Below are 22960 nucleotides of genomic sequence, written 5' to 3'. Positions count from 1 at the left end.
ATGTATCATTTCTTAAATAATAACATATTTTTATTTATTTTCACAGAACAGCATCGTATGAGGCGAAAGAATGTATAAATTCATAATTGTTTTAATTACTTACATATTATACTGCTGAAGAGCCTTGATACAGCACTTCATACAAAAATATATATGTTACAAATACGAAATGCAAAGTTGACATGAGAGTACATAAAAGAGAGATAAATATATGTTAAGGTACCATAGAAAATAAACTGCCGTTATTATTTAAATTTCTAATTAACATTGACTGAAGACTTCCTCTGAAGTTTAGAAATGTAGATTAAAATATGCAATAAAAAACGCATTAAAATACAAAGCACTCCTTAGGAACAGCTGAAATAATTATAATAGTTGACTATAAAGTCTATAAATTATTATTATTATTATATTCCTTATAAGTTCTTATTAAAACACAGTTGGTTCTTATAAGATATTGTGCAGCTCATATAGATATTTTCGACAGTTAAACTAATCTCACCTTCTAAGATTTTCGAGAGGCGTTTGTGATCATTTTTGTTTCTTCTTAAGGGAAGTGGTTCAAGGTTTAGTTTGTTCAAGATCATACTTAAATAATCTAAAGAATTTAAATCTAAAATACAAATTATGATATCAGAGTATTTTGATTGTATTGCTCGTGTCTTTGTTTTACACAGATGTCCACAATATAATTCAACGCTTTGTAATCAAATTGTCCCGAGCTCGATATATGGTGGAGTCACATGTTGGATATGAAATATATCCCGTTGTAATAGAAACTAATATTTATTTTTAGCAAATTATTATCATATCTCATCTGCAATCTTGGCGATTTTTTACGTATCGAAGTTTAGACATGATTTGTTGCCATGCTTTCTTATTTGGAAATTCGGTCTTCTATCATGTCTTCGTCTTTTCTTTATTGTTTTGGGACGGTTATTCGTGTTGTACAACTGTAGGGCAAAGTGATCATATGACAATGTATTTATGGAGTATGACTTAATTATACGTTAAACTAGGCTAGGTAGCTACTGAACCTGATCTACTTTTTTTAAGAGAAAGAGAGAGAGAGAGAGATGGTTAGCTGGTCATCAGTTCACTCCTTGATTTTTGTCACTTAATTTGCTTGTTTCTACACCCATCTTGTTCTTCTCATATTTAAACTGCAATTTTACTTAAGTCGTGGCATTTTGTGAGTTCTTCTTAACGGATCCCGTTGTCCTATATTATGTATAGTAGGATGAGGTTGTTTGTTCCAGAATTTTATCTTTTGTCTTATCATAAAAACATGAAGCGTTTCCTGATCTAACATTTCCCTGATTTGTATATTAGAAACATGTTTATCAGCATTGGCTATTATTCTTAAGGCTTTGTTTTGTGTACTTTGCAGTGAACTTTTGTAAGATGGTGCATTGTGTTCCCACACAATACAAGCGTAAGTTAGCATGGATTTTACTAGAACATTAGTAGAGTCTTTAATCGTTAATGCAAATGCACTATTGCAAAATATTGTAGATATTATTCTCTCTATGGTAAACCTGAAAAAAATGCAATACTACGTAACATGTCTGAAATTCGCTTTCGGCTCAAAAATTACGCTGACAATATTGACGTGTCGTAATCATATTTTGCAGCATAATTGGTACTGTAAATGACAGAACTGTATTCTATGATTTAGGAACATGTCAATCATGTCTTCAAATCAAATTAAAAGCTTCAGGGGCCGGTAAACAAAGTAAGGAAAGACAGCCCAATTTTTTCCTTAGAAGCAATTAACGAATATGTCAGTAATGTTAGAACATTTGACAATAGTGGAAATCAAGTTGAACCTGAATTTACTATATATTCGCGATATACTCCATGGATACTAATCAGTACATTGTTATATCCCGCGGTTTGTTGGTTGCTAATGATGGTAATTTATATCATAATTTGTTACCAACTGGGTCCAAATTTATTGCATAAACGTTTATTGTTGTAACGTTTCCTAAATTGCAAAATCAATACAGCTAATGATCTTTTAAAATTGATTGATTGATTTGGTTTATTTTACTTCGCTTTACAGCCGCTTCTTGGTTAATCGCGAAGATGAGTATGAGTAAGGATGAAAAAGATGAAGGGGTACTCAGAACTAATACCCATTTGAACACTGTATATTATTAAAATTAAAATATTATCAAGCATAATAACCACAAAATATATTTCTCCTTTTTGGTTACGTATACATGCTTACAATGCAGAGTCTTATCAATTTTTGACTTCCACTGACAGACAGACGGGCACACAAATCAAGATAATATACCACTATACCATAACCTGGCGTTCAGAAAATTGTATCTCTGAATCTGCATTCGTCTCCGAGCAACGAACAGATAGTGAATGGTTGGATTTTTGACATGAACGGACTAAGGACGGACCAATCGGGAAAAACCCTATGGGACTATGTTTATACGTACTTTATGTATCTTTCAGTACAACTTACACCTTTGTAGCTTCATCTTTACATATATCGAAAGTTAAACATTGACTGCTATAGACAGGCAGACTATCAGATCAATATGCTTTGTATCACATTAGCTTACGATTAGGTAAATGTTTCTGTCCACCTAATTTTATGTTTCTGTCTTTAGTAGCTTCTGAGAAATCGAACTGATATACCCAGTAAATATCTTTGTACATAATATTTATTTTTAGCATATTATTAAAAAAATATTGTAGCTATTATTCTCTCCATGATAAACTTCAAAATACAAACAAATGGAAACACTGAGTATGCTGAAAGACTTAACCACTGGTTGAAAACAGGCAGGTACGCCCACAACCATAAACCAAAAGTCATCAATTTAAGCGACACACTATTCTTTGTGCCCACTCCAAAGCGATCGAACCGAAGTCATGCCAAGAGGGGCTTTGGCCTTTTAACCAAACCAAATATATTCTTAATGGTTGTTCTAAAATATATAGGATCAACATTACATTTTTGCCACTTCTTTTATTGTCTCGATGTTCTCTTATTTTCTGAGCAAAGCTCTCAATATCACCTATAGATTGAGGATTTTTTTTAAAAAATACTTCGCTTTTCTGCCTCTCTTGGCTAATTCCTAAGACCAGGATAAGTGATAATTTGATGAAATAGACACTTATAAACAACACCCATGCCTAGGTCTTGATTCGAATCCGGGTATTCTGGCTTCGTAGCGCGTTGTGCTAACTACATCGCCACGCAGGTCGGCCGGAGATGTTTATGAGAAATCTTGACTGCAATGCTTTGCAGTGGCGGCGATTAGGGGAAAGGGGCGCAGTTGTTCCCGCCCTTTTTCAGTCTTTGCCCCTGTATTATAGCACCTCAATATTCAACATTGTCTACCAAGAGAAAGTAAACTGTCCTTGTTCCCTAGTTTTGGCAACAAAAACTTTCCGAACCTTAAACCCAATGATATTAAGGATATACCTCGTTAAACGTGCTTCGAAGTAGCTATTCACCTCCCTGGTGGACTGCCAACAATACTCATAATCTAAGTGTAAAAAGTAAATACGTACATATACATGCACATTCTAGATATGATACTAAAAATGCTTTCGTTACATTGACCGATTCTTTGTTATATTCACATTTGCTTCCTTGTTTGAGGAGCTAGTTCCAATAGTCTGTGGCAACATTGCTACATTTCAGGAATGCTCTGATGGAACTGTTCACTCTGCTCATCACCAAGGAACGGATTTATGTGTACTAAAAAACTGTAAGATATGTAAAATATATATTTAGTTATGTTAATCAAAACATGGAATGAAATATGGACCCACAATTGTTACAAATGGCAATTTTCGTTAAACAATCTGCTCACCTAGCTGAATAAAATATATTAGGCTTACATGACATTAACTGTAATTGAAAATCCAAACACAAAAAAAAATGGATTATCAAAATTTATTTTGAGTGCTGAATCGTGAATCTCCTATTGTCCCTAAAGACATATTTACAATGACATGAAGCATTGAAAGTGTATGCAATGGGTTGTTAAAGTGAGAGCTTGAGATTGCATTCTCTGTTTTTGACAATGTTACAACGACAGACAGATCCAATGTTTATTGTCAAGATTTAAAATAAACAGAGTACAAAACGAACAAAATGCAGATGAACTGTAAACTGTTTAAGACAAGAAAGGAAAATGTAGTATTAGCATGAAAATGGAATATATGCAGGAAAATGTTTGAAAATATGGACATTATATGTAAAAAATAACTAAAATATGTGCTAAAAGCTAATATATGTAACAATAACACTTTTAGATCTTAAATACCACTATTCGCAAAGACAATACCCTATAACATTGATTTTAGTATTATATGAAGATACTGTATGTATTTACATAAAAAATTCTATCCTCTTCATCACTCATATCGCCTAAGTTCTGTGGGAATATGTCGAGTTGTGGATGGAGATGACATTTGAAAGCCACGTGATAACCCATTTCGTTGTTACATCTCACTGACTTCAATTTTAAAGTTCTCCTCTATATATTGCCCGGAAATCAACTACCCTCTGGTACTAAAGAACTTCGGGCGGCAAATTCCACAGTCTTGAGTTTTGGAGACAAACTGTTAGATACTTGAGCAGTTTCCTTATTTCAACAAGTTGCCATTGAAAATTTGCTATTGAAGTCCACTTATCGCCGTGGAGTTAGGCAACACGCATAACGCCTTGCAGCGAAGCGAGTATTTCAGGATCTACGTGTTTTCTTGCCGGTGACCGTATACAGGAGGAAGAATCTTTCCCCGATCTTCAACAACTTTTGTTTTTCTATTGTTCCAAGAACACAATTAGCAGCTATATTTCGTAAACCGTCCTAATCCTGTGATAAATGTGATCAGTGGCGGCGATTGGGTGCCAAAACGTGAAGGGTAAGGCCTCTTATGGTAAGAGGCCTAAGTGTAGAGGCAAACAGAAGGGGGCGCTCCCCTAAGCACCGCCACTGAATGTGATAACCGAGGCCCGGATAATTATGTAAATACGCGTACATGCTTCTTTCTAAGAACATTTTTCAGATCAGATCAGTGAATTGTTCGTGTTCCGTGCTGAATTGGGCCTAAAAACTTGTATTTTAAAGTAAATATATTTATATGTTTCCTAACTTACTTAATACATATATTTAACACATTTAATTCACATATTTTATGACATTTACATATTTAATACACATCCATGTTGAACATGGAACTCATTCGTTGAACAGCAAATACCTAAACCAAAGCACGTGAAGTACTTAGAGCACTGTTAATGACGGCTTCAGTAATTTGTAATTTTCGCACCTTTAGCTATGAGACTTGATTCCAAATAACTCAATGCTAGTACCTCGATTTGGAAAACATTCCACATCCCGACTATGACATCACGAAATAATTTCCAGATTGTCGATGTTTCCCAGCGACCATGAAATTCCGAATAGGAGGAAAATAAGAGCCGAGGAAAGCGTTAACAGAAAAATCCGATCCTTTACCATCCACTGTTTATATTTTTCCTGTTTCGACCAAGAAATTTTCCTTCCTGATGTATACGTCAGTTGAAGAAAATTTCAGAATTCTTCAGATAGTATATATGAAAACTATGAAAATTCGTTGTGTGATCTAACATCTTGAGTGTCATTTTTGCATTTTGCACATTAAAATATTGTCAACATTAGAAACAGTCTTATAAGATAAGAGAGAACGTTGACGGACAAGTATATTCACTGATCTTATGTTAAGGTTTCATCATCTTCCTGTGGTATATTCTTAATCATTATCGTTGGATTGCACGTGTATGATAGATTGATTTTTAAAAGTTCACTCAGTGAGCGCTTGTAATAAAGTATCAAAAATATCAAGACATCTAGTGACATTCTAGGGATATAAAAACATATATACAGCCTGTCAAATATAGCTTAATACAGTGTCTTCATCACGAGGCACAATTTATAATCAACAGACTCAAAACTATCACTCAACATGTTCTCAGTTCAAATTATCGGAGGCACTTGGCACATTGATTCGGATCCCACTTTAAACTGTAGGTATAGTCCCGATTAGCCTTACTGTGCATAAAGTGGACATAAAAGACCAAATCAATAACAATAACAGTTCAAATTATCGTTTCCTACTATCTCATTTCTCAAACCTTTTCAAGCCATACCAAATTAGGATTAATAAGAAATTTATGCCTTGAATACTACGTGTTTCTACGGACTTGGTACATCATTGCCGCACTTGTTACTTGATACTGTAGAAGTCTTGTTGCTGCCAATATCATCAGACCTGATTCCTCTCGAGTTCTTCTGGTGTGCCACCTTGTATAAAACAGAATTACGTGTACCGAAATGTTTGAAAAGTTGTTCGAACGTTATTAAGAAGTTGCGAAGTACTGTAAGTCAACTTCCCTTTGACCCTTCCCTTACCTCTCAAAATTAGGCCCAGTTTGAATCTGCACCCTGAAAATTAAGTCCCAAGTTACGCCCATGGTTTGAGATATTGTATCTATAACAAGTAAAATACTGATAAGCATGAAGCTACCCGTGCCATGAAGGTACTTAGCAGGACGTATCCCCGTGAAGAATAGCCAAAAAAGAACTTCCATATTGAGATAAAATGCATCAACCCACATTACAATGTGTCAGCGATTGCAAAGTACTATACAACAGCACCAGGAAGATTAAGTATGTACTATTTTGAACTTAGGCTGCAGGCTATTTACAGTGTCCAGAAAGTTACTTTTTACAAGTCACCGAGTTACAGTTACTCATTTAAAAAATAACTCAGTTACAGTTACTGGTACTTTGAAAGTAACCGTGAGTTACTTTACAGTTACTGTGGAAGTAACTTACAGTTAATGATCATTGATTTGTGTAACAATTACACACAATCAATGATCATGAAGAGTTGCGTTTACTTATGTTTCTAGTAAGTAATATGTCTTCATAAATTAACATTATTACTGCAAATAAATTATGGAACACAGAGTCAGCTTTGCTTGAACAATTTTAATTAACAAATCATTTGTATGCTGACCACAGCATTTTGAATATGATGTCATTGATTCCACTTGCACCTATATCATTCACCTCCATTCCAAGATCAACAAGATCAAAAGATCTATTCCTTCGACAATGACTTTTTCCTAATTCGACAACCACATTCCAAACGAATGCAGCAGTCCACCAAAAGCACTGAAGTTTTACATAATTAGAAATGAATTGAAGTAACGTGTGGATGTTCAAAAGTTAGCATGCAACAAAGCATAGCTTCCTTGCCAGGTCAGCAATTCCAAGAAAATCCTTTTGCGTAGCATCCAGACAAGGAACATATATTTGTTTTATGGGAACAGAATTGTCAAATTTAGCTCTTCCCCTACTACAAAACGTAACTCTGATACCGTTGTTAACGATACAGTTATTTATTTCTAAAAGTCGCTAGTTACAGTTAGAATTCCTAAATAAGAAGTAACTGTTACTTGTAATCAGTTACTTCGAAACACTGGTTGTTTAACAGTCAATGCAAATATGATAATTGCTGATGAAATGTGTTATATATAACTGTATGGTTTGTCTGTTGTGAAGAAGTGGCTTTCTGAATTTCAGCTCTAAACGGTTGTGTAGTAACTTGTGTGTGCGACTCAAACTTGTTTGTAGGATTGCTTCAATAGTCCACGTGAAAAAAGGAAATGCAGCAATTAAATTCTTCCATTCACTTGGTCCATCAACATCCTACTACTGGTCACAAAGTATTCTGTGTCTAATGGACATTTACAACACAAATGGAAGGGCATATGTACTTAGTGATAAGTCAAATACTTTAGTGTGTTCGAAATGTCCAAAATATTCTTCTAAAATGTGAACAGCACAATTTATAGTACATGAAATTTTGGCAATGCATAGAGTACAATAGAGTAAGTATTAGTAGGTACTATCTTCATGGGCGTAACTTGGGAACTATCTTAAGGTGGATAAAAATAGTTTCCAAGATTATTTGCTAAATACATTTGAAAAATCACAATTATTACTCTTTATTTCTTTGCTCCTCAAGTGCCAGGAGGTTCACAAAATATATTTAACTAGTAAATTTTAAGCGCTTCAGCAAGCGCTTCCCTTTGCCCCGCCAGGTTACGCCTATACTTACCTTCACAAATAGTAAACAGAAATTTTGAATATTATACCTTAAAAGATATTGCACTTCAGGCTTAGTGCTAAATACATAAGCATTTTTAATAAGATTAACTTTATTGTCATTTGATGCAAATTATTTTTTTATCACCCTGTCTCTGAACTGCCCATGAGGACAATTGCACTCGCGAAGGTGTCGTGCTGCATTCTTGCGGACCCCGTGAAAGACAAAAACGCAGGAGAAGTATCGGCCGGTGTCTGTAATCCAACCGATATTTTCCGATACCGATTCGGCTCAGCCCTAGTATAGCCCAGGTTTTGATCCCAAGACACGTCACTGATGTGAAGTTTTTTGTTCGTGTTTTAGGTAATCCTTGAGTAAGGAAGCTTTGTTGGAAGTTTGTAATCCTGTTTGTTATCCACCGAATAACTGCCAGTATGGAAATGCTGAAGAAGTTAGAATTGAAGCGAGCCTCATTCGAGAAGAAGAACCTGATGATCGACAGCAACTTCACATGGGAGCAGATCCGGATCCTGAGGGACGAATTCAAACGCATGGACGTCGACGGGACTGCCGTCATCACCGAGGAGCAGCTGGTCGCAGGGCTGCAGACGTCCGTGAGGAAGCAGTCTCGCGAGACCACCGAGAGGATCCTCGACGAGGTGACGAAGCACTCGGCGGAGGTGATAGACTTCAACAGGTTCCTCGAGATCATGATGTACTCCAGGAAGACCGACCCTGAGCTGGAGGTAGCTCAGATCTTCAGGATGTACGACGCCGACAACGACGGATTCATCTCCGCCCAAGACCTGTCCGGCGCGATGCTCTACTACGGGGAGCCTATCGATGATGAAGAAGCCGAAGCCATGGTGTCCGCGGCTAATGAAGATGAAGAAGATGTAGGCATCAACTTCAAGGACTTCCAAAAGCTGATGCGAAGGAAGGTCCGTTACTTTCAAGGCGTGGTTCAGCTGGGTGAATCGACGAAGTGATTGGCCATGATGAGTGCCTTTGTTGATTGGGTTCCCATAAGTTTTGGCTGCAGTTGTTCTAGAGTAGCACGTTTTGTTAATCTCATTGACAATAAAGTAATTACTTAGTCAAGAGCTTCTCTTTCAGTAGTATTCATGGGGTTCAAATTAACCAAGCCAAGCAATCAATCAAACGTGAAGATTCTTCTCTGAGCAAGTCAATCAAATGGGGCTGCACAGTTCAACAATCTGACAGAAGAAAACCCAAGACATCATTATATCCATAACCTCGCGTTGTCGTGAAGTACTTGTTGACTAATCTAGGCTGCTTAGCTAGTAATTGTTGCTGCATTTCATCCAGCGGGTGCAGTAGGATAACTTAGGGTGAATTCGGGTCACTTTTTAAATTCTCTCCCCCAACTCAAAACCAAACGAACTGAAGGAAATGTTGCGATCTGGCAGTGAAATTTCGAACTTGTAGTGGCTGTTGAACGTAGAAGTTACCAAGAAGAAGTGTATTTGGAGCTGCCAAAAACTACAAATAATACTCGTGTTACATGTAAGTAGACGAGGAAAAGCGTGTTTTAAATAATGGCTCTTTGTATTTATTGGCGTTGTTGTACTACATGCAATATTTTCAAGACCATTTGTGCAGAATATGGTATTTAGTTGTCGTAAAAGATATTATAAAATTTACCGGCATCTTTGTCGTTGATACAGTGTATCCAGCTAATGAACAGAAAAATGTTGCACTTGTGGGCGAATAGGGTCAACACATGATATGCCCGTTTTCCCTGAAAGAGGCTTCTAAATTAATATGTCTCATACCGATGGGCAAATATACAAGGAAAAAGTCAACCACGTGGAATGAGGAGGACATGCAGAAACCGATTAACGCATTTAGGGAAGTTTGAAACCAACGACATGCCGCAGAATTCTTTGGTGTTCTTTATTTATGTCTTCAAAGAAGAATGCACAGTTGACAGGAAAAATTCCTGAGAAAAAAGGGGGAAATCTACTTTGAAAGTAGAGCAGAAGGATGGACTAGTATCGCAGTTACTCAAATTATGTTCGTGTGGTTTTTGCCTCGACTCCAGTGGTGTGAGAAATGTTGCGTTCGAATTTGTCAAGTGGCTCGCATGCTCTCATCATCATCATGCTCAGAGTTGGAAAACGTCAGTGATGAAGGAAACAATACTGTTTGTGGGTCCTGTTATGTGAAGTACTAATACAACAACCCTATTTCTGTGGAACTGTTTGATTCGGCACGGTCGCATGAAAATCTAAAAGTGGATATCAGAGGAAATGTGTGACTGCACAAGGGAGAATAAAGTTTATTTGTGGAAAATATGCCAGCAAAAGATAAGGTCCTACACTCTGAACATAAGGATTGTAATGGTTGATTGATTTGCTTTATTTTACTTCGCTTCTTGTGCCACTTTTGGCTAATTTGCGAAGATGGGGGTGAGTGATGACATGATGAAATTGATGAATGGACACTTACAAACATCCATGCCCAGGCCAGGATTCGAACCCGGGACCCCTGACGTCGTAGCGCGATGTGCTACCCACTTCGCTTCGCCACGGTGGCCGGCGGTTTGTAATGGAAATTAAAGACTAATAATAGGTCTACATATTGCAACGTTAGGTAACTGACCCGATTCACCAGAACTCTTAAGGGTGAATAGGGTCATGCAGAGTTGAAGTTTAAATGCTACGGGGAAAAAAAAAGAGAGAAGTTAACAAATTATTAATTACTGGAAATTATAGTTAAAGGATTGCTTTATTACTATATTTCCTATAATTTTACATTTGAATGATACTATAGGAAATATTTACATTGTTTGATTTTTTGACCCGATTCACACTAAGTTACCCTACTTCTCAGCATCCATTATTTCAGCAGTTTTCAAGAACGAATACCAGCAGCAAGAACAGTATCTTCCTCGGATGAAGGGTCGGTCTCTATAGCTATGTGTTTTGGTGCCCCATTGTGCAGTGCGGCGACGATCGTATAATATTTAATTTTCGTCATATGCCACTACTCTGTTCAAAAACGGAACGTTTCTGTTCCGGAAGAGCAGAGGTAGGCACATGTGTTCTTCAGTGAAGCCACTTGTTCAGCTTTTTGACTTTTCCAAGTTCTTGCAAGTGCTGGGAAACTGGAATAATGTACACTCAATGTCACTGCCATATCCCTTACGGTTTGGCTATGGTCAGACTCCACTATAGGTCTTTTGATGTTGTTACGGCGGGCGCTCTACAAGCCTCAGACCAACCAGAGAACAGCGGTGGCGCCGAGAGATACTACGTGCACCTCGTTCTACAGGCTGCTGCGGTTCTTATCGCGCTGGATTGGTCGCTTCTCCGCTCCCACTTCCCTTGCCGGCATATAGGTCGCCCGCCGTAAATTGAATTGAATTGAATTGAAAAGTCTTTTTATTTACTACAGAGCGAGATTCAGCCCTGAGCTGCTCTACCACCTAACTCTGGTGAATAAAAGTTACAAAACATACATTTATAATACTGAATAATACTGAAATCAGATAACATAACATGAATGAATTTGACATAAATGAAAAATAATAAAATTATAAGAGAATACAATGACAGATACATTAACACACACACACACACACACACACATACACACGTGTACATACGCAATTTCCAAATCGATACTAAAATAGCATGCACACAGGATGAAATAAATATTTGTTGTGTCAGATAAGTGTTTGCAAAATACATGGTTTTACTTTACTTGATTCCTGTTGCTTAGCCGTACGAGCTAATGCTCAATTGTTTTCTTTGCAATAAAAATAATACGACTTGTTCTTTGAAGTTATTGGGTGTTGTTGCAAAAGAAACATAATAGGGAAGAGCATTCCAAACCTTTGCAGACCAGAGGGAGAAGGAGCCTTCGAAACTGACAGCAGAGTGGCGGGGAATGTCGATTTTTCGCCGACCGCTAGTATTGTATGGATGTATGGAATTTCTAAATGCCAGTTTCTCGTGGAGATAGCTAGGTGTTTGCAATTTTAATACTTTATATATTGTAGAACACTGATGCAGAAGGCGTCGCCTAGACATGTTAAGGATTTTGTATGTATTGAGCAAGGGTAGGATGTGCTGATTTCTCCTGATCGAGAGAACGTAACGAATGCAAGAATTCTGTATTTTTTGTATTCTGTTCGATATTTTACGTTGTAAATTCGTGCCGTACACCACATCACAGTAATCGAAAATAGGATATATTAGGGTTTCGATGAGATATAATTTCGTTTCTCTAGTGAAAAAGTCTCTCCTCCTGTAGAGTGATCTCATTATTGTTAGCGCTTTTGTGCATTGCGCTGAAATATGCCCTGCCCAGGAAAGTTTGGGATCGAAAGTAAGGCCTAGATTTTTAACGGTTGGTGCATAAATTATGTTTTGGTTTTTAATTTTGATGTTAATTGTATCATTATTTACTTTTTCAAGATAATACTTAGAGCCTAAAATTGTGTATACGCATTTATTCTGGTTAATTGCGAGCCCATTTGCAGTGAGACACTTGTTAAGGGTATGTAAATCATTGTTTAGATTATCTATCTTGTTTAACAAATCCGATGGTGATGACGATATCATCAACTGCGTATCATCCGCGTAACAATGTATATTACAATGGCTGATGGTCTTTGATATATCAGCGACGTATAAGGTGTATAAAAGGGGGGCCAGAATGGAACCTTGCGGGACTCCTCCATTTAATGTTATCGGTGTTGATCCGGTGTCGGCAGGGTAAAAAACCATTTGTCTTCTTTCGTGTAGATATGATTGGAACCAGTTTATTACAGGCTTCGAAAAACTGTAGTATTTCATTTTTGCTAGGAGAAGGTTATGATTGACAAGATCGAAAGCTTTAAAAAGGTCTAATAATACTAGTATAGTTAGTTTTTTATCGTTAATCGAACGTAAAATATTGTCCGTGACAGATAATAATGCCGTGGTTGTACTATGAGAAGTACGGAAACCTGATTGAGAATCAGGTAAGATTTTATATTTTGCAATGTACTCTTTTAATTGTATAGATACTATCTTTTCTGTGACTTTTGAAAATATTGATAGAATGCTGACTGGTCTTAAATCGCTTAGAGAGGTTAACGTCTGCTTTTTGGGGAGCGGAATAACTCGAGCTTCTTTCCATGCATTTGGAAATTGGCTGGTTTTCAGAGAAAAATTTATGCTATGCGTGAGTGCCGTAAGTATGAAGGGAAGGGCCAGTTTAAGCATTTTGCACGTAATGTTGTCCACTCCTGCAGCATTTGATCGAATACTGTTGTCAATACAGAAAAAGTATATTTAACCGCATATGTGTGTCACGTACCCGCGTCCGGCTCCTTGGACACCACTGGTATCGCTACCTTCTATATCGGACTCTTTCTTAAGGCTGAGGTAATACCTAGTCCGTTGCCAGAGATACAGGTTGGAATTTATCCGTTCTATCCTCGAACAAATTGTTTTTTATTATCGGATTATTTATTACAATAATTGTGTATTTTGCTGTCTTTTCTAATCAATTCTAGATACCACCAGCTTATGTAATACCGCTATTCCAAGAACGTGGCTTATGTAAATCTCCTTGGTGCTGCTTATTACCCTGGAAAGACTAAAAATCTTGTTAGCTGTGAGAATTAGGTACCCCCTGGGTAAAGATCCTGGGTCGCTTCATTGCTGACTCTGCTGATGATTATCAAAAGGTCCTCGTCGGGTTTAGGTGAAGACCTCTCCCCCTTCCAGATTTCCGAAGTGATCCTCAGACAGCTAAGCCTTCGTTCAATGGGTAAAGACCCAGTTGGCGGGACTGTTCGGCGGAGTGCACACCGCGTAAAGACCCTATGTGTCTTCAACTATAGAGCGACCACAAGTAAAAGAACCTTCGACGAAAAGTCTCCGCGCACCTTTCCCTTCCTCCGTTCAGCTCGGGCCATAAGGAAGCATGCTCCACTCTGCCTCTCCCCTCCACGCGGTAGTACGGTGCACAGGAGTCGCGGGTCTGCGCAGGGTTTTTTTTTGCTTGTGGTTCCACTCAGGGGGTGCTCGTTGCTATGTGAAGTACGTATGCATTACGTCATCTGGGAGGATCGGGTTTGACGGTGCTCGTTGCTATGTGCAGTAAGTTTGGTGCGGGGTATATTTAGCTACTAACACGTCGCAAAAATCGGAACAAGCAGGTTATTGATTTTGTCGCATTCGATATATTTTTATTGTATTATTTCTCTTGAAATGAGATTGTTTTGTTCATTCCACCTATAATCACGCCTAATTGTGCAGTAACAAGCTGTGAGAATTACGAGAATCACGTATAACCAAAAAAAGTAAAGGAAGTGGTATAAAATATCATAGATTTTCAGCTGATAATCGTGTAAGTAAACAGTGGATTCGTGCTTGTGATCGAGAACACAATATTAATATTAAAAATGCTAGAGTGTGCAGTGCCCACCCATTTTTGTAAAGAAGACTATGTGCGAGATCTAAGAGCAGAACTTCTGTGTTTGCCAACAAAGAAAGTACTGAAGCCAACTGCAGTGCCATCACTAAAATTACACCATAGTATTACTTCAGTGCAAAATAATAGAGAATGTGGTGTAGCAAATTCTCCTGAACCTTCCTCTTCAAAACATGAATCATTTTTAGGATGTGCTGATAAAGACTGTGGAGATGTACGCTACGAAAGGTGTGAAATAAGGAAACGTTCCTTAAATAAGCTAAATACTATGTCGCCGAAAAAAGAAAAATAGACATAGGTACAGAAACTGCAAGCAATGTTTCGTTGTTGGAAAACACTATTCATCGCTTACAGAAGAACAACACACGTTTACATAAATAAATTAATAAGTTAAAGATTAAGAACAAGCTCTTGCAACTTGCTTTAACCAAAAAAAACTAAACAAGTTCAAAATCTTCAACATAACCTAACCGACAATGTAACAAGAAAACTCACGAATATCTTGGGGAAAGTGTTCAGTGACACTCAAATATAATACTTAGGCTCGGAAATGGCAGGCTTCACACGTTATGGCAACCGATTTAAAATAAATATGTGTGAACTCTCTCTAATTGTAAATCACATTACACTAATAATTTGTTTAAAAGTTTGTTTTATTTAATTGCGTATTAATTATGTTCGGGTCTCTGAGTTCCATATTTTCGGAAATTTTACGTACAGGAGGATGAGGAAGTAGAGTGTAAGATTGGCATTTCGTGCTACAAAATTTGTGTTGTAAATAAAACCCCAAACCTTGAAAACGCAAGTCCAGTTTGTTATTTTCGATATCAAAGTGAGGTTGTACAAATTACCGTGCTGATAAGTTGCAGTTGTGTGAAATCGTTTTGCGTATTAAAAGCTATAATACATGTACGTGCAAGCGAAGAGCGAAAATGTACAAATACGAATGCAACACCCTTAACTAGCCGAACCTACTCGAACTAGATGCTAAGAACACCAAACCTAATTCACCTAACCTACTAATTCAAGCGTACAGGAAGGGATTTACGGACAAACAGAAAATTTAGCTCATTGATAATATTAAGCAAAGCCAAACCGAGATGCAAAGGACAACACGGTAAGCTCACGTATAGTCAGCAGAATGTTGCCACTATTACTGTATTTTTTGTTTTCAATTCCATATAATTTATATTCCTTTGCGGTGGACAAGCCAGGTAATGGTAAAAATCAAACAGTAATAATGCCTTTGAGGATAGAGCGTGAGATGTAGAAATTTCATGATGTCCCTAACATGACAACGGCAATCTACTTTTGGCATACATACATTCAGTCATATAGTACACATGTACCGAAATCTTGTCATGCGATTTTGTGTGTAATGAAGAGATTATCACCCTGCAATATAAACTTGGGCCAAATTACGAATTCAAAGGACATAAATAATTCTTCAGAGAATAGTTTTTCTTTTAACTCTGTACATTTAATTGATAATCATTAATTAGATTTAACTTGATGTTCACTGACATTAGGTTAATAATGTTGATAATTATATTTCTCCCTTGTACATGTGACATTTAGAACAAACAGGTTAAGATAATATATCTGAAGCATAAATGAAAATATAGCAAATAAGTTACAAGAAATCACAATGAAGGACTGTACAAGGGTATGAATCGTTAAATAGTAAAATTTCATTTTTGGATTTTGTTTTGGATTTTCCTATTACATTTCCAAATACATTTTAGTCGTCTATAACCAGGAAAAACTATTCTATATGCCGAGCTTGTGGCACAAGTATATAGTTCGTCAACTACACCACAAAGAGCTTACTCTTTTAAAGAAAATTTTCCACGAAAGGAGAGTATGACATCCATTGTTTACACTGAGTAGAAAGGTACAAAATCATCCACATTATATTTGTGAAATATTAAATTGAACGAAGTAGTAAAACTTCATTAATGGGCATTATATTTATTTCATGTAATGCTCAATATCGTGTACATAATGTTATAAAACCGGAATATACATTTTATTCAAGAAGTGTAATTTCCTTTACTGTCGTTAGAAGGCAATTACGTGACATTTTACTATTTTGTCTTCGCGATTAGCCCAAAGTGGCAGAAAAGCGGAGTGAAACAAATAAACAAAATAAATCTATGAAACGATCATTTCCTTTTTAACTCTTTCATTCATGCAATTCTTCTTTAGCATGTTAAAATTATAGTATACTATGATTATAGAATGAAGACATGGTAAATGAGAACATGCCCAACTATCTTTGTAACACATCGATCAGAAAGTTTGAAAAGTATGGATTTTCACAATACGTTTGCGAGTTTTCAATTATGTTACTACTAGTGCCTCCCCGATGGCGCAATCGTAAAGTCGTTGCATTGTAATTAAGGAATCCCGGGTTCCATACCCGGTGGAGGGACATAGTAGTTCGGATCCCACTTTAAACTGTAGATCCAGTCCCGATTAGCTTTTCTGTGCATAAAGTGGACTTGTTGAAACACCAACTCAATCAATAAGTCATGTTACTAATCATTAAAGGAATGCCTCAATACCATCCCGAAGTTGCGATAATTAATAATTCCCCCTCCTCAAATTAATAAAACACTTTCCCTCTCTGAACCTCGCATAGAAATTATAGCGGCCGTTTGCTTCACCCAAGCCCCGAACGAACATAACCGAAGGGGCACCGAGCATAACCGATCCTCCCATAAGACGTCACGCGCTCGTGCATGATCGGCAATTTTCGGATGGCGCTACCTTATATATTAAGTTACCTTGGTTCCAGTGTAGCTTTCGAAATTTCTCGCTTTTATAGCAGAAGCTTGTTGATTTGGTTACTAAGTAGGCTTCAACTGTCTGAGGTTGCTAAGGCGATAATTTAAATTTCTGCCTTTCTGGCTTTTCATAATTTGTAAGTAATACATCACTATTATTCTTTAATTTTTAGCAATCTTCTGAAATCATAATTTCCTTTAATATTAGCAGCGTTAATTATTTAGCAGAATATAATTTGTATGCGTTTCTAATGAAGTCCATAAAATTGTCCAGATGGGAAGGAGGCCGTTGCATAGGAGCATCCTGAATACTTGAAAACTATAAAGTGGAGTTCCTATAGGTGAGTCCTCGCTTGCCGATGACAGGAAAGTGATGCTCGTAGAGAGGTACCTGTCATGTGACTTGAAACATACATGTTCCTGAACTCTATTCGCTCTTAATAAATAAATAAGAGAGCAAATACAGTTCAGGAACATGTATGGTATAAATCACATATGCGTTTAAATATACATTTTTGTATTGATAACAGGAAAGGTTGGAGAGATACATTAAAGAAATCTATCCTTAAAAGGTTTTTCAACCTCTAGTAACAAAGAGACCCCCCTTTATCATGCACTCGTCCGTCCATGAAAGAATAAAATACATATTCAACTAAATATATTATACGTTTACGCCCCCTGTAACTGCAAACAGAAAATGTTAATCATTAGCAAAGTAGAAAGTAAATTACCAGATTAGAAGAAAACCTTCATTAGCTGAATAGTTCAAGTCATCGAAGAGTAGACGATAGGCAAGAAAACGATCTGGCAACGCTGACTTTTAACCTTGCAACGATATTTGCAAATAAAAAGACAAAATCCGATATTACCACTTATTTTTCAATGCCTTGATTTACTACAATTTTTCGTATCGTTGGTTCACTTCCCGATGGTCTACTTGACGCGTTCCTTGCTATAATGTGGTTGGTAGTTTTGTCATTTTTCAAAAAAATAGTGTTCCTTGCAACGTTGCCGTGCATCATTTCACCCCCCAAAAATGACGTCACCGATGCGATGTTGAGTTGCCAGCATGAAGGCGGCAAACCTGACTTTTTTTGAACGACTGTAGCGCCGAAATGAAGCACCAACGATAAAAATGTTTCTGAGAGAAGTTGTCTGTTTTGATGTTCTCTATACGTTTCTGTGGTCCGTGAGCACCATTAAAATGACACCCTGTATAATTTTATACAGGTTGTCTGTTGTATTAACCTTTTGTACCAGTTTTTACAATGATTCAAATTACATGTATGTATTTTCATATTTGTATGTACCTAATATAAATGTTGGCTGTAGAAAAAAAGCTTTTTTTAACGAGTAGGGAGCGCACAACTGAAAGTTACGGGGGGGGGGGGCAGAGCGTCTTAGTTACGCTAAGAGATGTTCATTATTGATTCTGAAAAGAAATCTCAATTCTGAAACTTGATGACAAAAAATTTGATAGAATTCCTGTTTGGAAAAGTTTGCTTTCTCTGTTCTCAATACATTGTAATTATGTACCAAAAAGTTGGTACAAGTTATGAACTAAAAACAAGAACCATATTCGAGAATAGATAAAACGCAAGTGAAGTAGATTTTGAGGGTGAGATATGTATTTTTTAAAATTAATCCAAGAGTTTTCATAGCTTAGAGAAGTGATTCTATTGCGTTACTAAATAACTACGATTCTATCTCTCGGGTTAATCATTGACAATAATTAATGATGAAACAATTAAATATATTGTGAGACAACTGCAGTGACCCACACATGCGCATGCCTTACCCAGGTTTTGAACGTGTGGACCATTTGCTTTGTTCTGCGTTGCACAAACCACTCCTCTACAGGTTAACAACTCGAAGTATTCCGCCTATTTTGAAATTATATCTAATTATCTGTTATCTGCTAATATGTGTTTGCATCATTCATGCTATTTTATATTCTATATCTTTACTTAATCCTAATTTCATAACATATTTAAAAAATTAATTTTAATGAGTGTGAGAAATGAAAATGGTGACAAACGACATTATATAATTTAATGGTAACAAATAATATTATCTCTACATAATATTAACTTATATTCACAAGATATTCCAGAATAATACATCCAACGTCTTCCCTGGGATTACCACATTTAAATTTAGGATTAGGAAATATATATCCTCAATACAAAAGTTATTAAATGCTACTTTATTGAAGGGCTCATTGCATTTCTTGACCTTCGACAACCAAGAATTCCTTTATAGATAGAAGCGGAACTCCAGCAACATCTATCGTAGAAAATAATTATTTAATGGTACCATGTGTAAGTACTTTAATGTATATTTTATTTAATGTAGATTTTTTTATTTTAAAATATGATTTCTACAATATGGAATCTAGAATATATTCCACAAAATAATGTTAATATAAATTCCTAACCTTACATTTGGTGGCCTTGTGTTTCCACGTTATTTCTTACCACTTGGTGTTTTGTCTATGCAATGGTGTTTCTAATACAGTGTGATTCAAAAAGATTGACTCAATTTCGTATGGTATATTTCCAGAACTATACATCGTGCATGAATAATCCACAAAACATCTTAAAGAGGAGGAACTAAAGTTTCAAATACCACCGCTAGAGCGCTCGTCTATTTGTACACTACACTATTTTATTATTATTGTTTAAAATGCCTGTATGAATATACGATATATATTATATGTAATATATGGTCAAGGACTACGAGTAATATGAACAAATATGCAGGATTATTCAAAATGACTGTCGGGGTTTCAATATTTTTTGTGGGTAGGTCATGAAACACAATATTTAGACACCAGTTAATGGGGAAATTCTCTACGTTTCGACCGCTACATCCAGTAGTCACAAATGAGGCCGCTAGGAGCCACGTTTTGCAAGATGGCTGCAAATAGCACAGAGAAATCTTTTGTGTCCTCCAGTTTCATGAACGTCTGCCGCTTACCATTGTCCACTTCTGCATAAAATTAGAAAAGGATTCACCATCCGACGATGCCATTAGTAGGTGGTATGCATAGTTTGGTGTGTAAAGGAAAAAGCTGTGTCCATGGATATAATGTCAATCAGAAGATATTCTCCTGGCTTCCTCTTTCTCCAGACCTAATTCCTTACGATTTTTTCTATTGGGCTATGTCAAGGAACAAGTTCTTGTCCCTCCTCTTTTTGCAAGTATATCTGAATTGAAAGTGCAAATGAGAACAGACGATGAAACCATCATTACTGACATGATGCAACGAGTTTGGGACGAAATGGACTGTTTGGTAGATGTCAGCAGTGTGATGAACAGTGCACATACAGAGCACCTGTGAAGTTATGAGAAAACTTTGATAGTTGTCCTATGAAAAGAAATATAATCTGAAGTGTACTGTGGGTGACAATTTTTAAACTCCCAAGAGAACAATTGTGAAATTGTGGATCTCTCCACATGTATCCGGGACAATCCGCAAAAACCACCACTGATATTCACTAGACCTTTAGCAAAAAATTTGCATTTGAAGTCAAAAGTTCTGGGATAGAGTAGTGTATTTGTCTTGACCATCCTCTCTTCTCTCTCTTCTACATAATTGTAATAAGAGGCATGTTAATTTACGATCGATTAATTTTGGGGGGTTTGCTACGATGTCCCTCTGTGCATCGTAGGTTTTCTCCCCTCTTCTCTAAGAAACTGTCACACCAAACGTGGCAGTCTTAAAAAAATCTTCGTTTTAACTTCTAATAAGAGATGACGCTTTAGAAGACATTTCGCTAATTGTCAATAAAGTAAGCAATAATGAATACATGTACTGCAACATTATTGTTGTTGCTATGGGAACGTAAATCCACGCTAGTAGCTCAAATTTTTGTACGTTCCGCTCATCATTTCTATCAGCTAAGTTGAGCCAATGAACGATGCTATCTCCTTGAATAAAGATTGAGGTGATAACTCTAATCCGGTAATGTGAATGGAAATCTTGGGCCGAGAAGATGTCTTGCTCGGTATTCCAGGATAAGGAAGACGACGAAATGAAGCGCCTGAGAGAGTGCTTCAGGCACCTGGACACGGACGAAGATGGACAGATCACCCTGGAGGACCTGAAGCTGCTCTCGACGAACCTGAAGACGGACTTCACCGACTCCGAGCTGAAGAAGATGATCAAACGGGTGGACACCAACCACGACCGCAGGATCAACATGGAGGAGTTCACCACCATGGTGCTGAACAACGACAGACTTTGGAATCAGTGCGTCTTCCAGCAGGTGTTCCTCACGTTCGACAGGGACAAGGATGGATACTTCACCGAGGATGACATCCGAGAAGCGATGGAGACCTGCGGGAACAATCTGTCGGAGGAGGACGTGAAGCACATGTTCTTCGCCGCGGACACCAACAAGGATGGCAAAATCGAGTACGCGGAGTTCGTCCGTATGTGGAACATGAAGGATAAGTTCAATGCTCGACGGAATAAAAAAAAATATCGAGGTTCTGCTGTTGTAGCGGAAATTGAGATGAACTTCGTGTCGTCCAATGCAGTGAAGGACTCAGTTTTATCTTTTCCAATTCTTATTCGCTGATCGAATTAGGAACGTTGTTCTGTCTTTTCCGTTTGTGATGATTCTATGTCAAATTCCTTGTTTTGTTGCACCATTATGTTTCTTGCCATGTTACTGAACATTGACAATAGGGGCAAATAAATATAAACACTGGTACACTGCGCGACGGTGGCTCAAATTTCCCTTTCCGATGCAGTCTTACTAACTCTTTGGATAGTTGAATCTGTACAGCTAGAAGAAAGAGTGAGTTATGATATCATGATACTTATGAAGGGACACTCGCTAAGAACATCGATGATTCGAACTCGGGACCTTTGTAGTCGTAGCGCGCCGTTTCAACCTCTTCGCCACAGAGGTCTACAGGCCTTCAAGTATGGGTGGGTGAGAAGATATAACCTTGGGCAGGAAATGCGTACTTTCTGAATAATAAGACTAGCTGGTACGATGATAACGTACACCAATATGCACATTAGTTGGAATTCTCAGCATTGCCAGTCAGAAATTAAGCATTTTCGGTCCCGTGTTGATATTTTTCTTTTGGTGCATGTGAGGAATTCATCCCTGAAGCGTCCTTCCGTATTTTCATTACACCCTAAGTTCAAAATACGGCTAGTTACAATTATTTGTTCACATAGGAGAAACATGACTAAACGTATTAGAGGTTTTCACATCTAATTTATTACCGAGTTCACAGAAGGCGCTGCCATCTTGCGACTATTTCACAGCAACCATCCCTATTTATTGTGCATATTTATTATATTTTAATTATATACAATGGAAATAAAACACTAATACATGAAGGGAAGTAAAACAAAAACAGAAGGCTGAAAACTTCAAATTTTCAGGCAATTTTTATATACACGAGAAAAGTTGGTTTACCGGTAAGCCAGGGAACATGGGAGAATACGCCATTCCTAATATACATAGATGATTCTCACAGTTGGGCGCCAGTCTTGAGTGAAAATTCTTTATTTTTGCTTAGATTTCTGTAAAGTTATCATTTTCTGACAAGAGAAA

At 37.1% G+C, this 22960-nt stretch overlaps 2 protein-coding genes across 3 annotated transcripts in view; both read left to right on the top strand.

Moving 5' to 3' along the window:
- The window catches only part of LOC145999989 (uncharacterized), a 30323-nt gene extending 21134 nt beyond the window's left edge, over positions 1–9189 (top strand). For both annotated transcript variants that reach the window (XM_083137289.1, XM_083137290.1), the window contains exon 2: positions 8500–9189. In XM_083137289.1, coding sequence (XP_082993415.1) covers positions 8571–9125 — 555 coding nt within the window. In that variant the 5' untranslated portion in view covers positions 8500–8570 and the 3' untranslated portion in view covers positions 9126–9189. The remainder of the gene's footprint in view (positions 1–8499) is intronic.
- Positions 9190–21230: 12041 nt separating this feature from the next.
- LOC145999988 (neo-calmodulin-like) lies at positions 21231–22088 on the top strand. Its single transcript, XM_083137288.1, has one exon. The coding sequence runs from the start codon at positions 21377–21379 to the stop codon at positions 21962–21964; it is 588 nt and encodes a 195-aa protein (XP_082993414.1). The 5' UTR covers positions 21231–21376; the 3' UTR covers positions 21965–22088.
- Positions 22089–22960: the final 872 nt, after the last annotated feature.

Source organism: Lepisma saccharinum, chromosome 16 (assembly GCF_977018435.1).
Source record: "Lepisma saccharinum chromosome 16, izLepSacc3.1, whole genome shotgun sequence".
NCBI classification, from domain to species: domain Eukaryota; kingdom Metazoa; phylum Arthropoda; class Insecta; order Zygentoma; family Lepismatidae; genus Lepisma; species Lepisma saccharinum.
This window is presented reverse-complemented; position numbering and strand designations above follow the sequence as displayed.